Source organism: Anopheles moucheti, chromosome 3, assembly GCF_943734755.1.
Source record: "Anopheles moucheti chromosome 3, idAnoMoucSN_F20_07, whole genome shotgun sequence".
Classification (NCBI taxonomy): domain Eukaryota; kingdom Metazoa; phylum Arthropoda; class Insecta; order Diptera; family Culicidae; genus Anopheles; species Anopheles moucheti.
This window is the reverse complement of record NC_069141.1, coordinates 30,746,467-30,772,959: the sequence shown is the minus strand read 5'-3', so window position 1 is coordinate 30,772,959 and position 26,493 is coordinate 30,746,467. Positions and strand designations below refer to the sequence as shown.

The window sequence follows — 26,493 nt, the reverse complement described above, 5'->3', positions numbered from 1 at the left end:
AACAAAACACACCCAGGGGGAATATCACTAATAAATCTTTCAGATGAGTTAATTTCGTTCAGCCGTCGGACATCTTGTCGCCCATACAGCGCCGAAAGGGCCGTCGGAACGAGCAAGGATGCCGCATCCTGCTTTCTTTCTTCGAAAACCTTGTTCAATTAATAAGCTACCCAATAGCCCCCTTTATGGAACAGCAGCAGAAAAAGCCAATCAGTAGAAAGAACCGGTACGGGCAGATACACAAAATAATCCCCAGCGGCCATTTCCCGCAGAATGAGGGGCAGCGGTCCAGCATGAGAGAGTTGGAACAAAGATTTATATAAATCGATAGTGTAATTAATAACGCAACAGGAAACGCGACACGGCGATTCGGGCACGGAAGAAAGAGGAACCCTCCCGAAGGACCCGGTCACTAATGGTCGAATACGGCAGAAGATGCTGCTGAAACGTAAACGTTCGTCCGGGTGTTCGGGTCAAAGTCAACTACCCGCTTACCTTCAATGACATTCCAATTTCGCTGATCCGATTTGCCGAGCGCGTGGACGAGAAGCTTTTTTCCCGTCTCGCTGTGTTTGTCTCGCCACCACCACCAACCGCTGGGGTTTTCTGGATCGGATTCAATTTTCACCGAACCGGAAGGGAACGCAACCTGACAGCCAAGCGGATGATGATTGCCTGCGTCTGCACCGGGTGAAGGGACGAAATCTTCCGTCCACCGGGACCGGAACACGCTGGTTGTTTTTTGTACGATCGCTAGTCGCTCCTCGCTCGAATCGATGCGTTTGCTATCGTTGATTTATGTTCCAACGATCCTTCAATAGCGGACCACTTTGTACAACGCGGACAAAACTTCAATCGAAAAACGCGACTCCTTTCACACTCACTCGCGCACACACCCCGCGCTTGGATGATATTTAATTAAGCAGCACAAACACACGCACTTCCACGCGCACAAAAATCCGCCGAGCACATACCGAACACCATGAAAGCGGACACGAACACATCAATTGACCGCTACGAAATTACGCGCATTTCCTCTAACTACAAACAAGAAAACCTGTTGTTGTTTTTTCTTCTCGGATTTCCTAAGATCAGGACGCTTTTTGTGCGCTCTCTAGAGGCAATTCAACACGGAACACTAAGCACATTAAAAAAGATACTGCACCGGAAGCAGAACGTTTAACGGCTAATAAAGGTAAAAGACCCTCTCCTATCTCTCTGACAACAAACAACTGGTAGCAACGACGTTAACTCGATCGGATTTTTTGTATTAATGATCGCGCTATTGGAAGATCAACTGCCGCTTTTATCCAGTCAATCGGGATCTATTTTTGCCTTCCTTCCTTCAACACTTTTTTTGCTAGCGATTTCTCGAACTCGATGTGTTTCACTTCTGCTGGGCGATTTCACGCAAATAACAGATCAAATGACAGCCTCAAACCAGGCCAGCACTTGCACTCGATGTTTCACTGCACTCCGTGATGGTGTTGTGTATCCTACAAAGAGAAGAAAAAAACACAAAAACAGATAAAACAACTTCAAAATACACGCGCACGTACAGTGTGATACAACACGTTCTAGGGTTAGTGATTTCGAGACGCGGTATGCTCCACCCAAGATCCCTCCCGCAACAAACCAAGCGCACACACATATCCGAAATTGCAATCTATCCGAAACCCCGGCGCACCGGCGGCTTCGTTACATCACACACACACACACGCAACACACGGGATGGAGAATATTGCAAAACTTTGGCTAAACTACAATTATATAAACTTTTCCTCTTTGCAGCATCGTGTATCCGTTTCGCTGACGTGCGCCCACACACACGAAACAACACGAGAAACCCCCGGCGGTGCGGTGTACGGGAGTTTAGTTTCGTGTGCGAATAGCTGTATGGTGTTGTTCTGCACAAACCTGCCCCCGTTTTGGAGTGTATCGCTATCATGCGGCACTGAAGCACCGAAGGAAAGTTTTCGAGCATGACATGGAGAAGCATTATGGTCTATAAATACAACCAAATTTTTCGCCGTTCCCCCCCCCCCCCCCCACCCCCCTTCGAAAAACCCTTCATTTTGTTCCGATCTCGTCGGGCGACGTGATCTCGGCGACTAATGGTGATGGTGGCTAGGGCATATCGATTAGTAGCCGGGGGCGTCTCTCCACGATCGTTGATCACCTTGGTTTGTTTTGGGAAGTTTTTTTTTTGTGTGCCTCTAGCTCGCAGATGGGGAAGTTTCAATCGAATCGAGACCGGTTAGACGTTTAACTTTTGTTAATTTGATTTAGAAAAGATTGAATCCGATTCTGCCACACACACACTCACACACACTCACACACACTCACACACACTCACACACACGTGCTCAATAGTGGTAGGACAATTTCCGCAAACTTCGTTAGTAGTTCTTGCTGTAATTGTAACAGTTTATGAAGCTCTGTTACATATTCCACTTCCAACAAGGATCTCACCTTCAGGCACACACTTCAGACTCACCCTGCTAGCGGGTGCCCGGTGGAAAAACTTCAGACCCCAAAAGTCCCCGCTCTCCGTAACGTATCCGTCCATCAAGAAGTCAGATAGCAGAAGCAACCGTAAAATAGGTCAGAATTTGGTATTACGGTAATTCGCAACGTAAACGCCAAACCAGGCACGTGCATCTGACGCCAACGCTCAACAACCATCGCCATCGTGGTGGCATATAATGTGTCTGACTTAGATTCCACCTCGGGGATGGTTTCCGCCAAGCGTTCTGCCAACTATAGCGCAGCACACGGCAACCGTTATTACACAGGCAAATGGTGAAAGTTTACAGTCCTCCAGGCCGCGAGACACGACAGACAAACCGTCGCCAAAGCATTTGCGCGCTCGGTCGGTTACGGTGTATATTGGTTTTGAATTTCCTAATTTGCATTCACACACAAGTTCACAAGAGGGGGGAGGGGGAAGAAGTGTTGCCAAGTTTCACACCAAGCGCGCCAACCAATTTTGTCGCTGGTAAGAAGGGACCACCACCCGGAAATGCATGTACACATGTACGTCACCTTTTTCAAAACGTTCTCCTGGGTGGATTCCCGGGGCTGCTGTATGGCAGGACATGGAAACACCAAGTAGTTTCTAAATGCGCTTCAACTCTGGCAAGCTTTTCCGGACGTGACGCGAATGATTGAGCACTCGACAGAGGCGGCCTCGGCTTCAGGGTTCCCCGGATGGAGACAGCAGGATCTCGCAGCACCGGTACAGTTGCTGTACAGAAATCGTTTGCTGATATCACTTAGCTAACCACTCCACTCCGGAGGTACGACATCGCATACCGATGCAAATAACCAGCCGAACCAACTACCCAAACTCTACACACATCTCCCGATCTGCCCCCGGTGAGCTCATAAAAGCTCGCGTCTACCAACCATGCAACTGCAGCAGACGAACTTTGAACTGCAGCCCTTTTCTGTGGTTTTGCAGTCGGAATGATGGCGGTATAATAGATTTGCATTTTCCACAAGCTAACTTTTGCGACAAAGTTCTCCAGATGGGGAGGCGCGCGCGCGTTCGAATGATAACCTAACCGGGCTTCGTTTTCACACACATAGCGGGAAAACCTGCGCCATCAACCCTCAGCCCTCAGCGAGGTGTGGAACGATGGTGCAAATTTTAGCACCATTCAGCACGCCCATCTACAAACCGGGGAGCGGGACACAAATCAACCTTCAACTTCAGTTCCCCCAACCGTGGTATCCAGCGCCACATTCAGCAAAGTCAATGGCGAATGTTTGACATTCGAAGGCATTAACGGTGACTTAATAGCTGTTTAGTAGGGTGGGTAGTTGCATGCCCATCTACGGAACCGGGTGCGCCTCGGGTTCTCGTGTACCATCGTATTGCTGCTGTTGTTGCCCGTGACTTCAAAGTGCTAATTATTGATTCCATCCACCACCAGCGGGTACCAAAACTGTGGCAGAGTCACCATCATTCCTGCAGACGGGTTGATACTTTATCGATCCAACGAAACGACGGCCCACTGCAGCTAAGGAACCGCCGTCTTCGGCCGTATAGGAGGTTTTCCGCTCAAAAGCCACCACTTTTCAACACTTGCTAATGGGCGAACTGGGATGGGAAGATTCCATTTTCCCCTGCCTGTACCGGGGTGGTGCTGAAAGTGTTAGGTGATACCCCGCCCAACTAACCTCGGGGAAGAACCTGTTAAGGAGATAATCGTAGTCTATCAAATAATTTGTTTGCTAATAATTGAGCTCGATTATGACTGGTTTTGAAGTTTGACAGAACCGTGTTTGGGGAAAATACATTAGATGGGCCATAATTAAGACGGACTCAAGAATCGAGCTATTTTAGTACCGCAAAAATTAGGCAGTTATCAATGTAGTGCGTCATACTGTTAGCTATCTGTTAGCTACAATACATGTCAAGTGCAGTCCTCTGAAGGTTCATCATTTGTCACACTGCGATTAATGATCTTAGAGAGAAAGATCGCCAAGAAAATATGTTAACACCTTTAAAGAGAAAGGATATTAGAAACATAGATAAGCTACGGGTAAATGTAGTACAAACAATCCAGAAAAGGCCAGACATAATTGACCAGATCCAGACATGCCTTTCGCTTGTCAGCGTTACGGAAGAGTTCCTATGATTTGGTGTCGTATTTTTAAAGCTCTGTAAGGTACAGTAATAATTGCTTCGTATAAGCATGTTTTCTTAAAGCCCTGGCAAGTGATATCCAATGCCAATTTTGCCGTTCAAGTGTGTAAACTTGGTCTTGCTTCCCATGTACATCTTCAGCATATGCTAACCTAAAACAAATGTACTACAATGCCCGCAAAAGAATACACATGATGATTCCCAACGGTGCTTAAGACATGCAAAAAGATGAAAAAATCGACCTAGCAACACACACCTGTTGCAACACAGAAGAACGAAATGGAAAAAATTTTAGCGTCCATCCAATATCGATCGTACGCGATCTGCTTACCTAATGACGATGATCTTTCGGCTTAGAGTTATCGGATCAAACACATCAATTCACGCACTGTACCTTCCGAAGAAGATAGTACACAGAAAACTGCACTAACTTTACACACAAAAGATACTAAGAAAGCAATAAAACACTAGTAAAAACTTTAAAACTTTTAGAAACACTCGCGCGCCATTTTCTTCGTCCATTACCGCGTCACTATCAGATTGCACTGCTTAAACTCATTGAAATGAACCCTTATCGGGCACTGCTCCACACGACGACGCCACTCACACATCAATCTCTCGTCCCAGCAAACGGGAGAGTTAGAACTGGTTACCCGAATCACACCGATACACAGGTAAAGATCAATGGTGGTAGATCGATCTGACGGTGTCCGAATTGTCACCGGTGGTTAATTCTAATTCCGTCACCTCAATGTTAGACAACTGGCCACTTGTATTTTTTTTTTGTTTTGGTGGTGGCAACTATCAGGCCTTCCCGGGTGCAGCAGCTGACCGATTCTAGCTCGGGTTCTGAAACGCACGCGTCGATCGATTGATCGCCCTGTTTTAAGATCCCGCACACACCCACACTAGCACGCGCCAAGCACACCGCGTGTGTGCATATAGTTTCCGTACCACAGTGGATCACGATTCGCACGAGACTGCGAGCGCGTCTGGGATCGGAAATATAAACATCATTAAACCAATTCAACCACTACCGCCTGTGGGGGCCTGGTCGCCGCCAAACCAAACGGTAACTGTCAGGCGGTGGAAAATTCACTACCACCTCTCTTCGCGTGGCCGTGTAAAACACATAGGACCGTATCGGGCAAGACCCCGGGCCCGAGGAAGGCACGTAGTGTTGGGGAAAAGCAGTTGAAACGCACCACCTCAGCGCGCGTATTACCCCGGCGATCGCGCATCACTACCATTGTTGCTTCCCTTTTGGCCGCATGTGTACACATGGTAGGAAGGGTGGTGAGGCAGGCACACGCCACATAGCCCACCGCACACGCTCACTTTCCCCATTTCGCTCCAGTAACAACTCCCGCAGCCGCCTTTTTCATGTCGAGTTTCTTCGAGCTCAATCCGAACGAAGATGCACCCTGCAAAGCGCACCACAGCCCTGCACCTGATGCGGCCGGTAAACTGAATACACACACAACCGCACACCAGCAGTTTCTAACCCTCAACCCAAGGCCAACGGAACAAGTCAAGAGTGTGGCCAAAACATTCCACCATAGGAACGGATGAAAGCAAATCACGCTTTAAAACATTTCAATAGCTTGCCTTCTCAGAAACTGTCAGGAACCCGGGCCAGGGGGACCGCAATTGAACCTGTAGAGTTGGCCGATATCTTAACGGGCAAGCGAAAAATAAAACGCAACCGGCTACACACATCCACCAAGCATCCGACGTGCGCTTAGATAACCGAGCGGCCCGGTACGCGGCCCAACCGCTAAACCACAAACAACCGGTATCGTCGGAATTTGCTCTCCAAAACAGGTAATCATCTCACCTAGTTTTTTTTGCAGAACAGTTGCACGAGAGTAACACTTTGTCGACAGGTTCAAACCAGCAAACCGGATGATGGCGGAAGATGACCACTGTCGGGTGATGCCGATGATGAAGCGACAGAACAAATTTACGGTCGCCCCGAATGTGATAACGGCCAGTGGGAGACGGTGTAATGGCTGGTAAGATAAGAATTTCTCCTCCTTTTTTGGACATGGATGCAATAAAACGCTTCCGTCTGAAGGTTTTCTGCGATAAGAAAAAACAAGATACATTTAGTAGTTAAATTTGTTTGCGTTTTTACCATTCAAGGTCCGATACGATGTTCGGGGAGAGTGGCACGCAGTGTGTTCTTGGTTAGAACCAACAAACATATCCGATTAAGCCTCCAAGTCAAGGTTAAGTATCAATCAGTATACTGATTACCTCATAAAGTAATGCATGAAATACTCGATCGTCTTTGATTGTCGATCAATCTCATAAGAGATCCTCGAACATTTGAATAGCCGCAACTATTTTTTATTAGAAATATAAATCTATGAAATCTCCTTAAAGAAACTCTGTAATGTCGCATAGGACTTAAACCGTCCAACAGAATAAGACATACCATACGTGAAGGACAGGCTGTTTTGTTAAAGGACAACTCAAGTTACAGATAACCTGCCTTTAGACAATACTTGACATGCCTAGAAGGAAGCAGAGTAGACCTCGTCTTATGAAATATAATAAATTATTACAAGTGTTCAGTTAGTTAACTTATGCTTCAAATCTTACGTCAGTCATTCGCTTCCTATTTGTCTGTTGTACTAAGCACATGTTGCTAAATTTGCATACCCCTACGAACTGCAGTGTTTTAAATTCTCCAAACCATTACACGCCGGGACTTTCTTCGGACTCACTTTATCGACAATGCTAATGCCCCCCGCCATGGGCCAATCCGAATCAGATGTTAAAAATCTCATCACAAGCAACGAAAAGCAAAACTTTCGGTTGACTATTACCGAGCGCATTAAACTTTTCCTTTTGTTTTCTAACATTAACCATTGTCGGCATGCGTTTTTGTTAATGCTGCTTCTTCCACTTCGAGCTGTCGGTCGGTCGGTCGCTCGGAAGTGCAGTACAACCGACTTTTGGAGGTCGTCGGTGTACGCGAGGGAACGCGCGCACGCTGCTACACGTGCTGCTGTTGCGAAAGCAACCTGTGTTATCGGTCTGGTGTGTACAAGCCAACATGTGCGTGATTCAATTTGAATCGCCAGCTACCCCGCGATGAAAACTTTCCCCATCTGGCGTGGGGCCGAGACTATGGCCGGTATCGAACGGTGCGCTTTCGTACACGCCTGTCCGGTGTTCGTTCGGCGAGTTACCATTGTGTCATGACGGCAGGAGCATGAGTTATGAGAAGGAACGACCAGGAAGGTATGTGTAAAAGTGTACACACTGAGGCCATGGTCATGGTTGTTTTGCTAACCCATACAACCCACCGCGCTCGAAGAACATTGGTGTTCCGTCGCTTTCCTACCAATAAAACCGTAATCAACAAAACGCTTTATCTTTGCATCCAAATCGATCGGCTGGAGTGGGAAATTGACGTTGTGTTACGGGTGGGTAAAACTACGACCCACCCACAAAACCCCCCCTTTGGACCATTTCCGACAGTAGAAGGACATGTCCGGAACGATGAGAAGAAAGTGGAAAAAATAACTTCTGGCGCAACCGGAGCCGGGGTGCGTAAAAGCCCATCGTCATCGTTCTATATGTGCCGTTTGGCTGTCCTTTCCTTTGCGTGTTTGGATCTCTGCTTTCGGCTTGCTTTTGTCGCTGTTTCTGACATTCGCTTTCAGCTACTTCCGGCCAGACCGACGACTCCGAACCTACGTACTCGAGATCGGGCCATTAGAAGGGAAGATAAATGGACAACCGCAACGAATCGGAACTCCACGTGCGTTAGGATAATGTTTTGCGTAACCGATTGGCGGCGGCGATATCCTTCTATTTATAGGCCTTATCCGGTTCCCTTCGGCACCAAACAGCTAATGGAAAGTGAATATGCGTTAGTTTCTCCATTGTTTACGTTTATCGCTAAAGGATACCCTGCAGCCACCGTGCACGGTATCCAAAGGAAAAGCTTTTCCGATGGTGGAAAAGCTCACAACATCATTAGCAGCCCACTCGGAACTATGAAGAAAAGTACCTTTAAAGTCGTTCTGCTTACAAACTGCACTCTGCTAGTGAGACATTTTCACAGTTTTACCTTGACACTCGCCTTATTTACATTCCGATGCAAAACACACTCCCAACACACTTCCCAACGAAACTTTGATGCATCCTTTCGCCGGTGCTTTTCCGATGCCTCCACGGCTTTTCCACATGTTCCGCGCGCACACTACACGAAAGCTTTGAAATGACAACAAATCAACGAGCTTCTTCCACAATATATGACCGTTAACACTGAAATTATCATCTCTTTACTTTCATAACACTACAATCTATTAGAAAAACAGTCAAATGACCGCGAAACTATATCACTGAGCTTTGTTTATCAAGACACAAAATATATTTTGTGCTTGCGTATTTAAAAAAGCAAGAAAATTTTCTCCACTCAAGATAATCGCTGACAGCTGTGCAGCTGTCAAATGTACAGCTGTCAAACCGCATTTACGCACATTTTTTCTTTCATTCTTTCTTTCGCCGCCATTTGTCAATCCTTGTTGTCGGTTCAGAAATCCTCTGACTAAAAGTAAGATTTTTACGGTATTAAATTGCTTCTTCATACATAAATCATGCCGAAAACGATTGCTGACCTGTTCTTTCTTCTGTAGCAAACAAAAATGGAGAACGATGCTGGAGAGTTCGTCGATTTGTACTGCCCCCGCAAGTGGTAAGTTTCGCTGACTGAGTCCAGCTGTAGGCTGCGATAGGAGGTGCATTCACATTTCGTAAACACGTGTCGGAGAATGTCCAATAGGATTACTAAAGGATAGAACCGAATACTATCATGGATTTAATTATTATCCTGTGCCCTAAACGTAGATGTGAAGTTGATTGAATATGGAACAACCGTGTTGAATGAACCACTCAGATGTGTGGATTTTGTTTACGTGCCTAACCTCACTTTTGGTATTTGTTCTTTCGCATCTCTCAGCTCTTCGAGCAACCGCATCATCCACGCTAAGGATCATGCCTCCATCCAGATTAACATCGTCGATGTAGACCCCGAGACTGGTCGCATGCTGGACACGTCTAAGGTGTACGCTATTTGCGGTGAGATCCGTCGTATGGGTGAATCGGATGATTGCATCGTTCGTCTGGCCAAAAAGGACGGACTACTGTCAAAGTAAGTAACACGTACGATTAATTTCAACTCAGAACTAGAAGATGCTAACAAAATCTCCTCTCTTCTTTCAGGAACTATTAAATACATTTATATTTGTATTTGGTGGGGCATGTGAATAAAATTCCGTAAACATCCTTAGCTTTGTATGGTGCAAGAGTCCTTCCTTTCTCACGGAGATAGATGACAAGTGTAAAACTATTGCATGAACACATTGTATTTAAAGTGCAATCTATTTCATGGGCTTTTTGAATCTAACTGAATGTTTCAACCAAGCCCTCCGAATCCTAGCAAGTCTAAAATGCTTGGCACGCTGATGAGTCCTTCCAAAACTCACTCCCAAACGGCTAAGAAGGTTTGGTCAGTTTTGGGCTAAGTCCGTGTCTTAGAAGCCTATGTGAGCGTTGAAACGATATAAGTTCTGTACAGTTCCAGGTTCGTTCTTGGCGACAGGTGTTTTGAGCAGAGAAAAAGGAATATAAAATACATTCGTTGAGTTCCTCAGAAAGATACAGTCATTTGAATTCCTGACCCCTTGAAGTTTAATAGAGTGCTTATTTGGTAATGGTCATGCTTTTATCATATTCATTATTATTAGCATCGTAACTTTTTGTTCCTCCCAATTATATTGTTAGAAATGGGTTGTTTATGCTGAATTTGTGTCCGTATTTGCACATGTGTTGGTGTCATTTCATTTTACAACTGGGATATGCATAAAAGAATGAATAAGGAAATTTACCATTCCGCAAATATAATTCAAATATTCTTCATTTCTATTAGCAGCCTTATTAAATATTTTTTTAAATTATTTTCTATTTTCACTCGTTCGTGGTTTTCCCAAAACAAATTGTTGATCAACATGCCATCGAAATGACAAAGAATGACAGCTAGCGCACGCACACTACGCCACATTCGCCCAAATTAACCCTTGGAGATGCATCGAATGCAATGCAACAATCGTTAATGTTTTACCTATTTTACCATTCTGTGCACGGTCCGCCGTCTGTGTGCGTGTCATCTCGTAATGATCTTAGTTAAAAAGAATGGAAAAGAATAAGTACGCACAAAAGTGATTGACGCGCTGTGCAATCATCTCGCTGTGAGTGCTTTGAGGGTCTGAAAAAAAAATTACGCTTTCGGCGAATAAACATTATCGACGCGGGCAAACGGCGTGTGCGAAATATCAGTTGCCGACAGTGGAGTGTATATATTTTCGCTAAAACAATGGAATCTTCATCAGTAATTGTGCTTGACTCGGATTCGGATGATGGGGTGAGTAAAATGTCAACATTTTTTCGCTACGGTCAAGGAAATACGACGGCGTGTGCGAAAAAAAAGAAAATAGCGCACACAACCAATTTAGCGCGCCTACTGTGCGCCCGCTGTCGTTTTTGGACTTCCAAATGACAGTGCGTGATAAACATGTAATTAAGAATGGTTTGTTTGGTTACAATTTTAGGTGATAGCGGACAATCCCTCCAATAGTAGAGGCGGTAAAAGGAAAGCAACACCATCCCCGCACTCTGCCACCACCATGCATACCGGCCCTCAGCTAAATGGAACGAGTGGCGGCAATAGTGTTGTGACTGCTTCCGGAAGTGCACAGGATCATCCACCACAACGGAAACGCATCAAACCGATTACGATCGCAACGAATCTGTCGGATAAGCAATGGACCGACGGGAAAACACCACCACATAATAACAATAATCAGCCGATTGTTGGTAACGAAAACTTCGCGACAATCACTTACTCCGAGGATTGGGAAAAGGAAATTAAGCAATATCAGCAAAAGCTGGCCGGTGTTAGTGGAGACAACGGGGAACGTTCCTTGTCCGTACAGACAGCAACAGCGACAGTTACCGCCACTGCTACCAGTTGTCGCAACAGCAATACATCGAACGATGATACGCAACCAAACGGTAGTAGTAGAAGAAGTTCAACCGATGCTATGGATAAAAGCGGTTCCGCAGCACAAGCTAGGGATAAAAGTGCGTCTCGTAAAGCTCCATCCAAACCGCTAGACAAAAATCCAATCGGCAAAGAATTTCAGGAACTGCTGGATGCTTGTCGTCATGCGGACCGTTCTGAAGATATGGAAATGTTGATAAAGGGAAAGCTGATCCGCTACTATGAGATCGTTCATCCAGATTATGTAAACTCTAAAAGCTTCAAACAAGCAGTCGTACAAGTAACGGCCGGTATACGGGCACAACCGAATCTCGTATTTTACCGGTTACGCGAAATCGTGGAAGAGCTGAGTGCGCGGCGGAAATCGCGCTCCGTTGCGCACCCCGTAGCAGAACAGGACAATCATGTACCGGCACATGAGCTAAACTCGACCGGTAACGCTAAGAAAGATCAACAAATCGCCCTACTGAACCACACCCTGAATCGTCTTGTGAAGCGCATCAAACAACTAGAAGAGGCAGAGGTAGATTTCAACCAGGAGATAAATTCCACCTACCTCATGACTGAACGGTATAAAAAGCGTGCAGTCGAGATCTTTAATAAGATATGCGACATCACGGGGGAGGATAAAAATGCTCAGCGGTTGGTGCGGAAACCGATTCAATTCCAGGGCACGCAGTACGCGGAGTTCAATCAAACGTTGTCGGTCTTCATTAACAAAAACAAAACCGTGCCGGACTTTTGCGACGTGTTGAAATGTTTGGAGCACTGCAACATAAAGCACGACTACGGATTACGATCGGAGCGGACGAATCGGATCGCGCAGGATGCCTTCAGTAAGGTGGCCAAACTGCTGCAGAAACGGCGCAAAACGGACCTTTACGAAACGGTGATGTACCATGCCGGGGCGGAGAAGGATCCGGCCACGGCGGATCCTAAGTTGCTCGCGAAGCTGGAGGAGAATGGGAAACACTACAGCAAAGTGAACAGCATTATCGATAAGTGAGTATACCGGGTGTGATCGGTTCCTAACTGAGGGCGCAACATTTCTTAATGATGTGTGGTACATTCTTGTCCCTAGGTATGTCGAGAAAGAGCTAATTTTAAGAGAAGAAAATCATAAAAAGACAGAGAAAACCAATACGCTCGCTGAGCATAACAATGAAACAATGCCATCCAGTAGCAAACCGAGCGCTACAGCCACGAGTTCGGGCACCACGTTTCCGAATGGAAGGAGAAATGCTAACATTCTAGAACATACCCATGGCGCCGACGATGATGATGATGACGATGAGGATGATGATGAGTATGATGAGGATGAGGATGATGCGGAGTCGACTACGAAGGAAAACGTCCAACCGTACTTGTTCGAGGATGATGTGGTCATATCCGACGACGAGGAGCTGATCGTGCTAGATTCGTAGCATTCGCCAAAAAAATTAATTTTGTCTTAGTTTACAGATTTATTAATTCGCGTGTTCAAGTTCTCACATATACGCATCTAAATGATGGACTTAGTCCTAATCTACACATGGCTCTACAGTGACGGTAGCCGTTGCGCTGTATCAGCGCAACTAGACTCGTCTCGTCAAAGCTTCGGCCTTGCTGATCATGTCACTAGTGTAACGCTGCAAGCAATCGAAACGAGGAGGAGAAGGAGGTTGTATATCCGACAGTATATAACAATTGGCGCCATGATCACGGACACGGTTGTTGTGAGTGATAGTAAGTTAACCATTAAGTTCATTTCATCTGATCTCGTGTACGGGCAGATATTTGTCAAGCGACTGAAATACGAAAGCTTTTCCAAAACGTAGCGTACATATAGTGTTGTATATACGGAACAAGAACGGGGTATAGGCAGGCTGGCGACGGTGCCATTCTGTGTGCAGTGGAAGAAGAATAAACTACGAAATAAAAAGGAATTATCCATGTGACGGAAAATATTTTTCAACGGAACGTAACGTATTCCCTGTTTGTAAGGAAATTCTTGACGGATTTGAATTCTTGACGGAACACATTACTGTTGTGAGTATTGCAATGTTAATCTTTACTGAAGAGTTTTGTGATGTACGGTTGCTTTTTACTAGAGTTAGATCTGTTGTCCACCGGCACCCTCCAAGATGGCTTTCGTAATGGTATAATCAGAGGAAGCGAGATTTTCCACAATATCGAAGTGATCCAGGTTTGGTAACACGTTCAAGCTACTGCTCATCCCGAACGACTTCAGCCGATCGTTCATCTTTGATGACATGTCACGAAACACGTCACTATCGTGTTGCGCAGCGTATACGTGAAACCTTATCCCGGTCGATCGCAGATGATCGTAATTGGCAAACATGGGCGACAAGCGCTTAGCATTATCATCGTTGATGCCCAGTAGATTGTCTTTGTTTACGCTTCTCGTGTACCTTAGTTCCTGCACATTGTACACACCCGAGATGAGATAAACATCCTTCAGAAGATTAAGTTCCTCGCCGACGGCACTTTGAAATGACTCGTCCAGCATGCTAAGGATCAAGTGAGCTCCTGCCGAATGTCCAGCGATCGAAATGTGCCTTGAAAGGAATGGCCCCCACAAGAGAAGTGTTAGTGGATATAAATATCATCTCACTTACTCACGTCCTACTCACTTCACACCATTTTCCGTGGCATAATTCAACACAAATTCGCCGGCGAACTTAATCTGGCGCACCAGCTCCTCCAGCGATACATTCGGACAAAGTTCGTAACCAACGACCATCACCCGCATCGCACTGTCTATGAGTGGCTTGGCTGGATAGGCGGACGTTTCCTTCTCCAGCTGTTGCCAGTATCCACCGTGGATGTACACGAACAGCGGTGCATCGGGTGGTAGATTATCACCATAAATGTCCACCTGGTCCCGTTCACCGCTACTATACGGTACATCCAGTGTCGTTTCATACTCCGCCTTGTTGGCATCAGTCACTGTAACCAAGACACCGTAGAGCGGAGAATAATCTCGAATTAATATTCCGATTAAGAATCGGAGAGGTTTTTTTTTGTTCCTTCACATACCACTTTTTGCAAAATTGACATGATAGTCGATCACTTCCGCGGGCGTGGGAAAGCGAACACTCCACGCGGAAGGTGAATATTGCTTCTCCCAGATCGCTAGTGTGCTTTCCGAGGGTGGTCCTTGGCCGTCCATGTTTGCCGCACAGTCCAACCTTCCGTTAGAATTCCGTACGTAGCGTGCGAGTTTGTTAAACCAAGGCGAGGCGTGTGATGGCGGTTCCACTGCTGCAACCGTCAATCGCAACTGATGATGATTAGTGACGAATGCAAAGCACACGACAAATACCGCCCAACCGATGGCCGATCTATGCGTTATCAGTCCACCACTAGCCGACGTAATGATTTGTTTAGCCATGTTTTGGAGAGTGTTTGATTTTGGTTCGTTTGCTTCTTTGCTTTGCCTTGCACACTCGGGTTGTTCGCTGCCCAGGTATCGTTTCGACTTCCCTATCGAAGGGCGATACCTAGGTAGAAAGATCCTATTACTTCAGTTTACGATGAGTAACAAACTGCAAAAGTACCCTAAAGAAGCCCTACGTGCGCTTTCTCAGCTTGATCTTGCTGGTAACGACAATCGACACTACGTGCCAGCGAATGGAACCGGCAAACTGAAACCAATTGTTACATTCAATGCCTCAATATCTGCGTCTATAAGGTTGAGATAAGTGATAACTACTATCTTAAACTACAATTCATTATAATTTGTCTCAGAATATTTTTGTCTCGCATCATTTGCACGCGATAAGAACCAGCGTGCTGATATTTTGACACCTGCTGAAATGCCCGCCAAATCTTGTTGAACTTGTTTAAAATTTACTACGACGGCTACGGTCCTACCGATCATAGCGGACTTTTGTCTTTTTGAAGAGCGAGAAAGAGTTTAATTAAACAGCTCCCCCAACAACTCTACGAAAAAAAAATAGCACTATTTCGATAAATAGATTCCAGAAGATGCTTCTGCGTGTAATTTGAATGTATTTTTCAAATTATGCTCACTTCTTTCATTGAATCTTAAAATAGTAGAAATTTAAAATTACGCGCCATATTTAAGGGATGAATGTAACACCGCCCCCTTCAATCATATGTTTGTACGATACCACCCACACAACTACCGTTTGTTTACAACCCCTTTATTCGATAGCATTACATCCTCAAGGGGGAAGGTAATTTCAAGTCAGCTTGAAACCCCTTAAATGTGCGTTGAGTTTTCCTCTTCGGCATTCTTCCACCCCGCCTGAAGTGTTAAAGTTTGCACTGTAAACATTTTTCTCTCGCACACATTCATCAGCCCTGTCATTCGTTGCCAATACAATTCAATTCACGCAGGCGAGTCGGGTATGAATGAAATGCCTCTGCGTTGCCCTTTAGTTTCGTAACATGTCCATGCTTTCATCATCTGGACAATGCGGAAGAGTGTCGAGATAAGGTAGTAGAGTGTCGGTTGCCTAGTTTTCCATCGGGTAAAATTGCCTATTCATCCCTGCCAGCATCAGCTGACAACTCACCGTACGACGGAAAGTCGTACGCATTTAATACCGGGTGGCAAACTTCACCGTGATGGCAGTAGTGAACGGTACGGCGGTTCTGGTGAAATCCTTGGTCGCAACATTGCTAACCGGGGATAGAGATATCCTGCGGCGGATTGCAATCTCAGGGGTACGCCGGAACCACCACAAAGCACACGATCTAGTGGAGGAACACGATCGTCAGCATGACGTAAGTTGAAATCGGGGCAACGAAGCCCGAAGTGATCAAAGTTCAGCAGAATGATAAAACGACTCGCCGTCTTCGTTTATTTTTTTTGCAGGTAGAAGAGGTACGAATACCCGTTCCGTACGGTGAGATTGCCGGTAAATGGTGGGGCCCTCGGAACGTTCGGCCCATTGTGGCACTTCACGGTTGGCAGGACAATGCGGGTACCTTCGATCGCTTGATACCGTTACTGCCGAAGCACATGAGCTTTCTGTCACTGGATTTACCGGGACATGGCCTATCGTCTCGCATTCCCGATGGTATGATGTACCACACGGTCGACAACACGTTCGCACTGTTTCACGTTATGCGCGAGTACCGCTGGAAGAAGCTTTCCCTGCTGGGTCACTCGATGGGTTCCATCATAAGCTTCCTGTTCGCGGCCACCTTTCCCGATAAGGTAGATTTTTACATCGGCATCGATGCGCTCAAGCCGCACATTGTCGATGCGTCCAAATTCCCCGGCCGAATGGAGAAACGGCTTCCCCAGGCGCTGCTAGCCGATATACGGAACCGTGAAAAATCCGAACCACCATCCTATCCGTACGAGGAACTTATCGAACGGCTCCATCTCGGCACGAACAAATCCGTGTCCCGTGAGGCGGCCCCCTTTCTGCTGTATCGTAATACGCGCAAATCCACACTGCACCCGGATCGCTACTACTTCACGCGGGACAGCCGGCTAAAGCACGGCGTTGGGCTCGGGTGGGATCAGGCCATTAATTTGGAGTTTGCGAAACGGGCCGTGATGCCGTATCTGTTCATCAAGGCGAAACATTCGACGTACTACGAGGACAGGAAGTACTTTAACGAGTTTGTTGATCTGGTCAAGCAAAACAATCCACAGTTCGAGCTGGAGTTTGTCGACAGTACGCACCATCTGCATCTGACCGAGCCGGAAAAGGTGGCGCCTATCATTGATCGGTTTTTGCAGAAACACTGGAAGGCGGAAGGGATGTAATTGGAATCCATAGAAAAGGGATATAAAATCTATTTATTAATTTATGCGTTTAAACTGATGCACTCGGAAAGAAGTCTTTCTTCGGAGGTTTGCAACACAAAACCTACACTACCTCTTCTTAATAACTTTATAAATGTTTGTTAAATTAATGATGGAAAATAAAACAAATTTAAATGATGAAAGATGACCCAAAAGGTCTATTTTGTGACGAGTTTTGATTAAAAAAATCTTCCATATCAATTAAACCCTCAGTGTGATCAAGATTAATTCGTCCACATCTGCTTTTCAACCCATTTCCTTACTGACCCAAATACTCACACGATGAAGAAGGGCCTCTGTGTTTAGTGTACCATTTACAGTTCAGCGCTTACGCATGTATGCTCGCGCTACCACACACGCAACAAGACCGCATTATCAACCGTATCCAAACGTGAAACGGCAGCAGACAAATAGAAACCATCGTAGCGAGCACTAAAGGTGCAAGCGTTTTAACCTCCCGTGTGCTAACTGTAACGAGAAGGCAAACGAGTGTAATGTCTGTGCGAAAGGTGGCGGCGCTAGAGTCTAATCATACTGCCGGACAGGATGACGAGAGTCTGCGACCTATAAGCGGTGTGGAGCACCATCCATTGATAAGATTCATTGAGCTGCAGGATAAACAGAACAATGTGAGTCTTCTTTCCGGAGGTGTCACCCGAGCGGGTTTCTAATTCCCTTTGACATTTTCTGTTGCAGGTGACGGAAGTGGAAATTCCCGTCCCATTCGGAAAGATCGCCGGCAAGTGGTTCGGGCCGAAGAACGTACGACCGATCTTGTGCCTGCACGGATGGCTCGATAATAGTGGAACGTTCGATCGGTTCATACCACTGCTTCCCGAAGACGTAAGCTTCCTATCGATCGATCTGCCCGGTCACGGATACTCGTCCCGCATACCGGACGGTATGTCGTACTACGTTATCGATTGCATACCCCTCATCCTATCCATCATGCGGGAGTACGGCTGGGCAAAGGTTTCCCTGATGGCACATTCCATGGGAGCAACCATATGCTTCATCTTTGCCGCGCTGTTTCCGGACAAGGTTGATCTGATAATCGGGCTTGATGCGCTGAAACCGCTCAGCTTCTATCCCGACACGTTCCCGCAGCGCATGAGCAAAATGGTGCTAAAGTTCATTCAAGCTGACATCAGAAACCAGGAGAAGTCTGAACCACCGTCCTACACGTACGAGGAAATGATCGACCGATTGTACGAAGGGACCGCCGCATCGGTGTCCAGGGAAACGTGCCCTTATTTGCTGCAGCGCAACATAAAACCGTCGCGAAAGTTCCCCGGCAAGTATTACTTCGATCGGGACAATCGCATGAAGTACAACGTCATTCCGGGCTGGGCGGACAACGTGAATGTGGAGCTTGCGAAGCGTATCACGGCACCGTTTCTGACGGTGAAAGCGATCGATTCGCCCTATCCGGGCTCAAAGGAAGGATTCGAACAAACCGTGGCCACCCTGAAGGAATCGAACCCCAAGTATGAGGTGGTGTACGTTCCCGGATCCCACCATGTGCACCTGACCGAGCCGGAAAACGTCGTACCGGTGGTGGTGGATTTTCTACGAAAGTATTGGCGCAAGGAGATGGACGTAATTAGCAAGCTTTAAAGAGGCAACGGGGAAGAGGCATAAAGGGAAAGGAAACAGGTGTATTTATTAAGTTGGGGAATGTAATAGTGAAAAATATAAGATCGCAATCTGCCTTTGAAAGGGAAATCCTTGAGGTGTGTTAAACCATGAGAACTCTCCCCAATCAGCCGGAGTGTTCGCTAGTGTGCGTGACAGTCGAGGCGTGGAAGCTGTTCGCGTCATCGCCCAATAAGCTGGTGTGTTGTTTGATATCAAAGTTCGTCTGCGTAGTAATAAAACATTGCAATGAGTGCGCACAAATCTGCCGCGATAAGATGCTGATAAAGTGCGATTTGTGCGCGTACCCTGGCCGTTGTTTGGTTGCTTGCGGTGCGTTGCCCAATCGAAGGGGCTAATTTGTGAACACGCGCAGCTCAATAATTGTGGCCTTCCACAAAGGCAAAGTACAATGGACGTGTTGGACACGCAACCGATGGAAACGCTCGTTGAGCGGCACGATCGCGAACATGGCGTAAGTAAGAAGCTTAGAAGCACTGCAGCCAAACCAGTGTTTGTGTGTCGGCAAACCATCCCTCTAAACTATGGTGTCCACCTTGCAGGTGCAGGAAGTTCGCATCCCGGTGCCGTTCGGTGAGCTGGCCGGTAAGTGGTGGGGCCCCCGGAACGTACGACCGATCGTGTGTCTGCACGGGTGGCAAGATAATGCCGGTTCGTTTGACACATTGATTCCGCTGCTACCGTCCCACATGAGCTTTCTCGCACTGGATCTCCCGGGTCACGGCTATTCGTCACGCATCCCGGACGGTATGTCCTACCAGCCGATGAACATCTTCTATCTGCTCAACTTCGTAATGCACGAGTACGGCTGGAAAAAGATCTCGCTCATGAGCCACTCGATGGGGTCAGTACTCCACTACGCGTACGCGGCCATCTTTCCTACCCGGGTCGATTTCCTCATCTCGATCGATGCACTCAAGTCGCCGGTCTTCCGTCCCGAGGTGCTCGTTTCGATGATGAGCGAACTAACGCCCGAATTCTTGAAGGCGGATCTGCGCAACCAGGAAAAAACAGAACCACCCTCATACTCCTACGAGGAAACGGTTAATCGGCTTTTCGAAGGTGCAGTGAACTCGATCACGCGCGAATCCTGCCCATTTCTGTTGCAGCGCAACCTGCGCAAATCGACCAAATTCCCCGAGAAGTACTATTTCGCACGGGATAGCCGGCTGAAGTACGGGCTGGGATTTCTGTGGTCACAGGACGTAAACAAGCGGTTGACACAGAACCTGACGATGCCGTTCCTGTTTATCAAAGCGACTGAATCACCGTACTGGGAGCGGAAGCAGTACTACGATGAGGTGATCGAGATATTGGAGCGTAACAATTCACGGTTCGAGCTGCGGTACGTCGAAGGGACGCACCATGTGCATCTATCGCACCCGGAGCGGGTTGCACCGATGGTGACGGATTTTCTAAACCGGAACTGGCAGAAAGATGAGGACGTTGCGAGCAAGCTGTAGGCGATTTGGGGATTTAAAGATCGTTGGTTTGGGGATATTTTGTTATGATTAGTTAATAAACAATTCGAAGGACTGGAAATCGGGACGCGGAGTTGCATATTTTCCCCCTTTATGTTTAAGAATGGAATAGTTTCTAATGTAGACTGAAGTTGCCACTGGTACTCCAGAACTCTAGAAACAAAAAAATAATTATTAGCTTATCCATGATGACAATGTTCACTAAATTAGAACACTACTGAGAGCCAGTGTCAAGATGATGATCATGACTACTTCCTGTTCCTAGGAACAGATCTTTCCGATACTCCCGACTCCCCCCCCCCCCCCCCCCCCTCCCCCAGGAGCCACACCACTTTTACAGAGCAATCTATGGGTAGGATCTGATGTCTAAATCAGAATGTCCGCATAGATTGAGCAGACATGATGCTACTACTGTTAAAGCAGGCTTCCTATCAGGCAGTATGATACGCAGTTCTGTATTTATCTTTCCAAAGAATAATAAAACTAGTCGCAAAACTAGTCTTACTATTTAATTTGCATACAACTTCTCCGAATCGTCCAACGACCAACGCCGCTGCTAACATTATTCCCAAGGTCATGGCCCATTCGATTCGAACAGTCGAATTCAGTTTGATGCGCATAAGTCGCATAGATTTATATAATTGTACACCGTGTCTCCGGTGAATTCTCATTTCTTCCAAAACGCAAATGTTTTAAAACGGTACGGAAAATCACCAACAACAAGATCTTCGTGACGGGTTTTTACGTAGAGCGCGAGAGAAATCAACGAAATTGCCGGCAGTGGGGGATCTTTTTGCCTTCGTGGGTTTATCTAACACACGTTGTAAGTTAATACAATCGACTAGTGTTGTACTGTCATCATCATCATCATCAGCCACGAGCACGACGGTGCGTGTGCTGCAATCGATATTCGGTTCTCCCTACTACCGCTTCTGGCTAATGAAAAGATCAGCCTTGAAGCGCGGTGAGATTTAAACGGTTGTCCCATATTAAACATCAACCCATCAAAGATAGTGCACGTTGGGATCGGAAAGCCGTTAGGAGCACTTGGTGTGCGGTGAACCGTACCAGAACAGTGCCCGGAACCGAGCTGTCGGTAGTTGGTTCAGTAGCCAACCAGATTCAAACCACAACACAACGCAAGCAAGTGTTTCCTTCCGCCGGATCATGGCAGAGGCAAAACGACACATGGTACAGCAGAATGACGAACTGCACGGTGTAAGTGGATAGTTGAATTTTTCGCTAAACAGCACCAGAAACGTTACCAAATTAAACGTTTTCATTCAGGTTCACGAGGAACGGATTCGACTACCCTTCGGTGATGTAACCGGCAAATGGTGGGGACCGCGCGATCTTCGACCGATCGTTTGCCTACACGGCTGGATGGATAATAGCGGATCGTTCGATCGTTTGATTCCCTTGCTTCCGCGCGACATCAGCTTTCTCGCCATCGAGTTTCCTGGCCATGGCCGTTCGGCGCACCTGCCGGCGGGCGTGGCATACAATGCGCTGGACACACTGCGCCTTCTGCTACACCTGATGCAGCATTACGGCTGGGCGCGCATTTCACTCATGAGCCACTCGATCGGTGCGGTGATGAGCTACGTGTTTGCCGGCGTATTCCCCGATCGTGTCGATCTGCTCGTTTCGTTCGATCTGCTGAAACCCTTCATACTCGATCCGGATATGTTGCTGTTTCTGCTTTCCGATTCACTTCCCAAAACGCTCGATTACGACGCCACTGCCAGGAAGGAGGAGAAACGTTTCCATTATGACGATTACGTGGAGCATATGCATGCAGGATTTCACGAGTCGATCAGTCGCGATGCTTGCCATTATTTGCTCTACCGTGCACTGGAACCATCGCCCGATGGGACGGGACTGTACCGTCGCTTAACCGATCGACGCATTCGTCACAATCACGGGTTGGTTTGGTCACACGATTTAAATCTGGAAATGGCGCGCAGAATACGCGTACCGTTTCTGTACCTCAAAACGACCGAAACACCCCTGTTCGAGGATCCACAGTATCATCAGGAAACGATCGATGTGCTTACTGCTAGCAATCCACTGTTTCAACAGACGCTAGTTGAGGGCAAGCACCACGTGCATCTTTCGCATCCGGAGCGTGTGGCACCGTTAGTGAGGAGCTTTTTACAAAAACACTGGAGCAGAGAGAAATATATGACGTGCAAACTGTGACAAGGAACGTGTGGCGGAGTGTTTGGTGGCCTTTTAGCGGTGAAGGTGGAATTGCTTTATGTGAACTGTTTTTGTTCAAGTGCGAAGGTGATTATTTATCGATTTATGGAGCAGACTTGGGGCGTTTTTAGTTTCACGGTCGGGTAAAAATTGAGTGATGAAAAGCCGTCAATATAATTTTACAGTACATCAAATGATCCTTGTGCTTGTTTTCGAATGTTGATGATGATAAGTTTCACTTGGTTCCTGTGAAACATCGGCTTGAGAAGGAACGGGGCTAAAAATCTTACATCCTGCATTGGCCAGACGACCAAGCAGCAATCAATAATATATGTTCAAAAGACTTACCAGAATACAACTGCTCCTTGCATGGATACTAACTTCCTGATTTAACGGCCATATAGATGGGTTGATTGAATAGATGAATAGATGAGTGTCGTATCGACTTTCCAGATGGCTCGAGTGTGATATATATCGTGCGCCTATTCTCAATCCATTTAATAAGATCATCTGCTGTATATTTTGAGAAGCCACAAATAGATTATACCATCGCCAACACGGCAGCAGCTCATCATCACTCCTGCATCATTTCGACCTTTGCCTTGAACGTTACGGAACGTTCGCTTTTCGATGTGCTGCACGCCGATTCCCGGTCACCATCCGGTCGGCAGGATACGATGCAATCCTCGTACGTCCACTTCGGGAACACGCGCTTGTACAGGTACAGCAGTACGGTGTCGTGCGATTTCAGCTGACTATCGAACACACACTTCATGTGGCCGTGCGTACCCAGCGACTCCTTAATGTGTCCGACGCGGCCCAGCTTGGTGCGGAGCTTACACGGCTTAAAGTACGCAATATCCTCGGGATTAAAGAACATGAACCGAATGGTTGCCGATTCGCGATTGATCTTGAACGGATGACCGCTAAGCACCACGCGCTTCAGTACGACACGGTCCGGATTGCACGACAGCAGACTGCCAGATGCTACCATCGATAGCGATGTGTCGGGATTTTCCCGGAAGCAAAGAATCGGCGAAGGCGGGAATTGAATCGGCGCGAAGAACGTGGCAACGACCGTCATGCCGGTGCGGAAGTACCGCTCATACTTGTGCTTATCGCCGTTCGTATGCTGGCTGTAAATGGGATTCACGATGAACCGTCTGTAGCCACACTGGACAATCAGGCGTTCCTTCGATTTTATCGGGATGGTTGAGTTTTGCGTTCGCTTCAAGCACACGTTCATCACGGACATCTGGTGCTCATAGGACAACATACCGTAAACGATCAACCGTTCACCATTTCCGGTGGACAGGTATGCGCTCCACGCTTCCTGCGGAACATTTTGCACGTGCAACTGAACGTACCAACCGGGCATGGCCACATCGTCACCTTCTTTTTGTTGAGCCTCCCGTACAATGCGACGCTTGGTGTGGTCGAAGTTCTTGAACTGATACACCCGCGCGTAATCGAATGGAAGATTCTCCTTTACATTCCACGGGGAAGAACGGAATGATTCCAGACCACGGTACTTCATGAACCGTTCTCGTGCCGGTTTGTCCGCGGGTGTGTCGATTTCATCGGGAAATATTTCATCCACTTTTGCCGCTTGTATCATGGCCAGCGTGGCACGTTCTTCCTCCATATCTATCTCCTTATCGTACCGGTCTGCACTGACCGGACCGTCGTCCGAAACGCTTATCTGATCGAACTGATTACTGTCATCCTCGGAATCACGATCGCCTACCTTACTTTCCGTGTCCGATTCACAGGACATGTGCTCTTCATCGTCATCATCCTCATCATCATCTTCATCGTCGTCGTCTTCATCCTCTTCGACGATATCCGGAATCCACGATGCTTGATAGTCGCTCATACCTTTCGGGACACGCTTGATGATCTTCTTTTTGTTTTCTAAATATAAAATGACATACAATAACATCTCTCGTATGAGGAATGAATAGAAAAATAATTCACTTACCATCACGAGACGCTGCTATTTCCTCCTCCGTCGGCCAGGTTTGTTCAGCGTCCATCTCATTGGGTATGTTTTCCCGCTGCAAAGTAGTCTGCAGTTGCGTGTCGGCCACAATCGGCGCTCTTTCTTCCGCACTAGACATTTCTCCATCTTCCAGCTTGCGCATCCGGTACGGATCGGTTGGTGAAGTGATTTGTTGCAGTTGGAAATCACCCAACCCGGGTATGTGTACCAGCTGGTTCACGGATAGCGGAACTCCTCGTAGAAATCCGGTCACTTTCAACGTTCCCATCGGTCGATCTTGTCCAGCTTCCGGAACATTCGCGACATACTCAACCTTCTCACCTAGCATATGAGGACGATTCGAGCGATTATGCATCACCCTACGCTTCTGCCCACCGATACGACGCAACAGATTCAATCCGTCGGTTAACTTTTCCAGCTCCATCAACTTTTCGTCCGGAAGAATGCTGGAAACCACCTTCTGTATGTTTGCCTTGGTTTGGGTGCGCTTTTTCGGGTTTATCGATTGCAAATCCATCAGGCACACCATCGGCGTCGGGAGTCCTTGCGTTAGCGCCATGTTTAACACTTTTGCACCAAACTTATCGATCATCTCATCCGAATCGCCTGCAGCGGCTGTGAGCAGCAGAACGACGGAATCGCACACTTTCAGCGTATCCAGCACATTCAGCTCGCGCCCATGACCGACCTCAGGGACGACGAACGAAAACCGTTGACGAAAGCGTGGTACACTGGAAACAAGTAAAAGCACAACCATTAAATTGGGTCAACACTTCTCGCCACCGCAATGGACATACTTCATGTAACGGATACGTTCGGACACCTTCGTCACGGTAGCCTCCGGATCACAGCCCTGGATAAAGGCCAGCGCCGAGTTAGGATCAATCATTACGTTCAGGGGCAGCACGCACGTCAGGAACGGAGCCGTCAACGCACCGCCAATGGCTCGCTTCAGTGCAATCGCTTCCTGGCGCTTATTTTTCCGAAGTTGAACCGCCTGCTGACGACGTTCATCGCGCGATTGCTGACGATTCGGCCGTCGGGTGAGTGTCTTAAGGTTTACTTTACCTGCCAAGATGAGCAATACACAATTATGATCCATTTTGGATTGGAGATTTAACCAATTACTGTCCTACCTTTCGCCAAGCGTTCCAACTCGCGCTTGGAAGTGTGCTTCCCATGTTTGTGGGATTTGTTGGTCTGCTTTAACGCACCGGGACGATGAATCGTTTCAATTGCCATCGTTTTCGAATATTTACGACGCAAAAATGTACACTTTTCTACCAAATTCCGGCACTACACACGGTGGCACATGTTTTCGACTGGAGCGAAAATCAACCAGAAGAGTGTGGTTAGGAGTTTTTGTTGTGATTGCAATTGCCTGCTGCTGTCAAAAGCACGGTGTAAAAGCAACTCTGTTCATGGTGGCCAAAAAACATTCCCCACGGAATTAAATCACTTTGAACTACTGTTCATCCTATCCGACTTCAGATGAAACTTAGGTACAAAAATTGATCAAATTGATGTTTAAGAAACAATAGATCGCTGTGGGGAACTATATATTCGGTTATTGCATCAAAATCCACTTAACCCTTGAGGTAATTCTGCACGTGCTAAGTTACCTCTCTT

At 47.0% G+C, this 26,493-nt stretch overlaps 9 protein-coding genes across 11 annotated transcripts in view; 6 read left to right on the top strand and 3 right to left on the bottom strand.

The window, feature by feature from the left end:
• Window positions 1–622, bottom strand: part of LOC128301703 (ankyrin repeat domain-containing protein 29) — a 198,137-nt gene extending 197,515 nt beyond the window's left edge. The window contains exon 1 of the mRNA XM_053038296.1: window positions 496–622. Coding sequence (XP_052894256.1) covers window positions 496–507 — 12 coding nt within the window. The 5' untranslated portion in view covers window positions 508–622. The remainder of the gene's footprint in view (window positions 1–495) is intronic.
• An 8,508-nt stretch (window positions 623–9,130) lies between these two features.
• LOC128302596 (40S ribosomal protein S21) lies at window positions 9,131–9,962 on the top strand. 2 transcript variants are annotated; one of them, XM_053039449.1, is made up of 4 exons: window positions 9,131–9,227; window positions 9,310–9,368; window positions 9,633–9,824; window positions 9,896–9,962. In XM_053039449.1, the coding sequence occupies exons 2-4, from the start codon at window positions 9,319–9,321 to the stop codon at window positions 9,903–9,905; spliced, it is 252 nt and encodes an 83-aa protein (XP_052895409.1). In that variant the 5' UTR covers window positions 9,131–9,227; window positions 9,310–9,318; the 3' UTR covers window positions 9,906–9,962. The 2 variants fall into 2 exon arrangements, with proteins under 2 accessions (XP_052895409.1, XP_052895410.1); XM_053039450.1 differs by lacking the exon at window positions 9,896–9,962 and having other exon boundaries at window positions 9,633–9,828.
• A 959-nt stretch (window positions 9,963–10,921) lies between these two features.
• On the top strand, window positions 10,922–13,667 carry LOC128302393 (daxx-like protein). The gene is made up of 3 exons (XM_053039209.1): window positions 10,922–11,093; window positions 11,281–12,734; window positions 12,814–13,667. Exons 1-3 carry the CDS (start codon window positions 11,046–11,048, stop codon window positions 13,154–13,156), a joined length of 1,845 nt encoding a protein of 614 aa, XP_052895169.1. The 5' UTR covers window positions 10,922–11,045; the 3' UTR covers window positions 13,157–13,667.
• LOC128302394 (kynurenine formamidase) lies at window positions 13,592–15,332 on the bottom strand. Its single transcript, XM_053039210.1, has 3 exons — window positions 14,772–15,332; window positions 14,366–14,681; window positions 13,592–14,290 (listed from the first exon to the last, which is right to left on the bottom strand). Exons 1-3 carry the CDS (start codon window positions 15,124–15,126, stop codon window positions 13,825–13,827), a joined length of 1,137 nt encoding a protein of 378 aa, XP_052895170.1. The 5' UTR covers window positions 15,127–15,332; the 3' UTR covers window positions 13,592–13,824.
• On the top strand, window positions 13,980–17,668 carry LOC128302395 (probable serine hydrolase). 2 transcript variants are annotated; one of them, XM_053039212.1, is made up of 2 exons: window positions 13,980–14,007; window positions 16,586–17,668. In XM_053039212.1, the coding sequence occupies exons 1-2, from the start codon at window positions 13,980–13,982 to the stop codon at window positions 17,482–17,484; spliced, it is 927 nt and encodes a 308-aa protein (XP_052895172.1). In that variant the 3' UTR covers window positions 17,485–17,668. The 2 variants fall into 2 exon arrangements, with proteins under 2 accessions (XP_052895172.1, XP_052895171.1); XM_053039211.1 differs by lacking the exon at window positions 13,980–14,007 and adding an exon at window positions 16,119–16,487 and having other exon boundaries at window positions 16,579–17,668.
• A 315-nt stretch (window positions 17,669–17,983) lies between these two features.
• Window positions 17,984–19,172, top strand: LOC128302144 (probable serine hydrolase). The gene is made up of 2 exons (XM_053038891.1): window positions 17,984–18,152; window positions 18,220–19,172. The coding sequence occupies exons 1-2, from the start codon at window positions 18,018–18,020 to the stop codon at window positions 19,138–19,140; spliced, it is 1,056 nt and encodes a 351-aa protein (XP_052894851.1). The 5' UTR covers window positions 17,984–18,017; the 3' UTR covers window positions 19,141–19,172.
• A 332-nt stretch (window positions 19,173–19,504) lies between these two features.
• On the top strand, window positions 19,505–20,725 carry LOC128302145 (probable serine hydrolase). Its single transcript, XM_053038892.1, has 2 exons — window positions 19,505–19,633; window positions 19,722–20,725. The coding sequence occupies exons 1-2, from the start codon at window positions 19,571–19,573 to the stop codon at window positions 20,640–20,642; spliced, it is 984 nt and encodes a 327-aa protein (XP_052894852.1). The 5' UTR covers window positions 19,505–19,570; the 3' UTR covers window positions 20,643–20,725.
• Window positions 20,726–21,744: 1,019 nt separating this feature from the next.
• LOC128304610 (probable serine hydrolase) lies at window positions 21,745–23,049 on the top strand. Its single transcript, XM_053041816.1, has 2 exons — window positions 21,745–21,878; window positions 21,948–23,049. Exons 1-2 carry the CDS (start codon window positions 21,828–21,830, stop codon window positions 22,860–22,862), a joined length of 966 nt encoding a protein of 321 aa, XP_052897776.1. The 5' UTR covers window positions 21,745–21,827; the 3' UTR covers window positions 22,863–23,049.
• Window positions 23,050–23,368: 319 nt separating this feature from the next.
• Window positions 23,369–26,209, bottom strand: LOC128300985 (pre-rRNA-processing protein TSR1 homolog). Its single transcript, XM_053037265.1, has 4 exons — window positions 26,001–26,209; window positions 25,662–25,932; window positions 24,844–25,595; window positions 23,369–24,776 (listed from the first exon to the last, which is right to left on the bottom strand). Exons 1-4 carry the CDS (start codon window positions 26,104–26,106, stop codon window positions 23,437–23,439), a joined length of 2,469 nt encoding a protein of 822 aa, XP_052893225.1. The 5' UTR covers window positions 26,107–26,209; the 3' UTR covers window positions 23,369–23,436.
• Between the last annotated feature and the right edge of the window lie 284 nt (window positions 26,210–26,493).

What these genes read in the sequence shown, in the direction of transcription:
- LOC128304610 (XM_053041816.1), top strand. Translation starts at nt 21,828, where the DNA reads ATGGCAGAGGCAAAACGACACATGGTACAGCAGAATGACGAACTGCAC. An exon ending in AGAATGACGAACTGCACGGT is followed by an intron (nt 21,879 to 21,947) that starts GTAAGTGGATAG and finishes GTTTTCATTCAG; the next exon opens with GTTCACGAGGAACGGATTCG.
- LOC128302393 (XM_053039209.1), top strand. Translation starts at nt 11,046, where the DNA reads ATGGAATCTTCATCAGTAATTGTGCTTGACTCGGATTCGGATGATGGG. An exon ending in ACTCGGATTCGGATGATGGG is followed by an intron (nt 11,094 to 11,280) that starts GTGAGTAAAATG and finishes TTACAATTTTAG; the next exon opens with GTGATAGCGGACAATCCCTC. An exon ending in GTGAACAGCATTATCGATAA is followed by an intron (nt 12,735 to 12,813) that starts GTGAGTATACCG and finishes TCTTGTCCCTAG; the next exon opens with GTATGTCGAGAAAGAGCTAA.
- LOC128302394 (XM_053039210.1), bottom strand. Translation starts at nt 15,126, where the DNA reads ATGGCTAAACAAATCATTACGTCGGCTAGTGGTGGACTGATAACGCAT. An exon ending in TGTCAATTTTGCAAAAAGTG is followed by an intron (nt 14,682 to 14,771) that starts GTATGTGAAGGA and finishes TCTTGGTTACAG; the next exon opens with TGACTGATGCCAACAAGGCG. An exon ending in GCCACGGAAAATGGTGTGAA is followed by an intron (nt 14,291 to 14,365) that starts GTGAGTAGGACG and finishes ATTCCTTTCAAG; the next exon opens with GCACATTTCGATCGCTGGAC.
- LOC128302145 (XM_053038892.1), top strand. Translation starts at nt 19,571, where the DNA reads ATGGACGTGTTGGACACGCAACCGATGGAAACGCTCGTTGAGCGGCAC. An exon ending in GGCACGATCGCGAACATGGC is followed by an intron (nt 19,634 to 19,721) that starts GTAAGTAAGAAG and finishes TCCACCTTGCAG; the next exon opens with GTGCAGGAAGTTCGCATCCC.
- LOC128302395 (XM_053039211.1), top strand. Translation starts at nt 16,329, where the DNA reads ATGGCAGTAGTGAACGGTACGGCGGTTCTGGTGAAATCCTTGGTCGCA. An exon ending in AACACGATCGTCAGCATGAC is followed by an intron (nt 16,488 to 16,578) that starts GTAAGTTGAAAT and finishes TTTTTTTTGCAG; the next exon opens with GTAGAAGAGGTACGAATACC.
- LOC128302596 (XM_053039449.1), top strand. Translation starts at nt 9,319, where the DNA reads ATGGAGAACGATGCTGGAGAGTTCGTCGATTTGTACTGCCCCCGCAAG. An exon ending in TTGTACTGCCCCCGCAAGTG is followed by an intron (nt 9,369 to 9,632) that starts GTAAGTTTCGCT and finishes CGCATCTCTCAG; the next exon opens with CTCTTCGAGCAACCGCATCA.
- LOC128300985 (XM_053037265.1), bottom strand. Translation starts at nt 26,106, where the DNA reads ATGGCAATTGAAACGATTCATCGTCCCGGTGCGTTAAAGCAGACCAAC. An exon ending in GTTGGAACGCTTGGCGAAAG is followed by an intron (nt 25,933 to 26,000) that starts GTAGGACAGTAA and finishes TCATCTTGGCAG; the next exon opens with GTAAAGTAAACCTTAAGACA. An exon ending in GAACGTATCCGTTACATGAA is followed by an intron (nt 25,596 to 25,661) that starts GTATGTCCATTG and finishes ACTTGTTTCCAG; the next exon opens with TGTACCACGCTTTCGTCAAC.
- LOC128302144 (XM_053038891.1), top strand. Translation starts at nt 18,018, where the DNA reads ATGTCTGTGCGAAAGGTGGCGGCGCTAGAGTCTAATCATACTGCCGGA. An exon ending in TGCAGGATAAACAGAACAAT is followed by an intron (nt 18,153 to 18,219) that starts GTGAGTCTTCTT and finishes TTTCTGTTGCAG; the next exon opens with GTGACGGAAGTGGAAATTCC.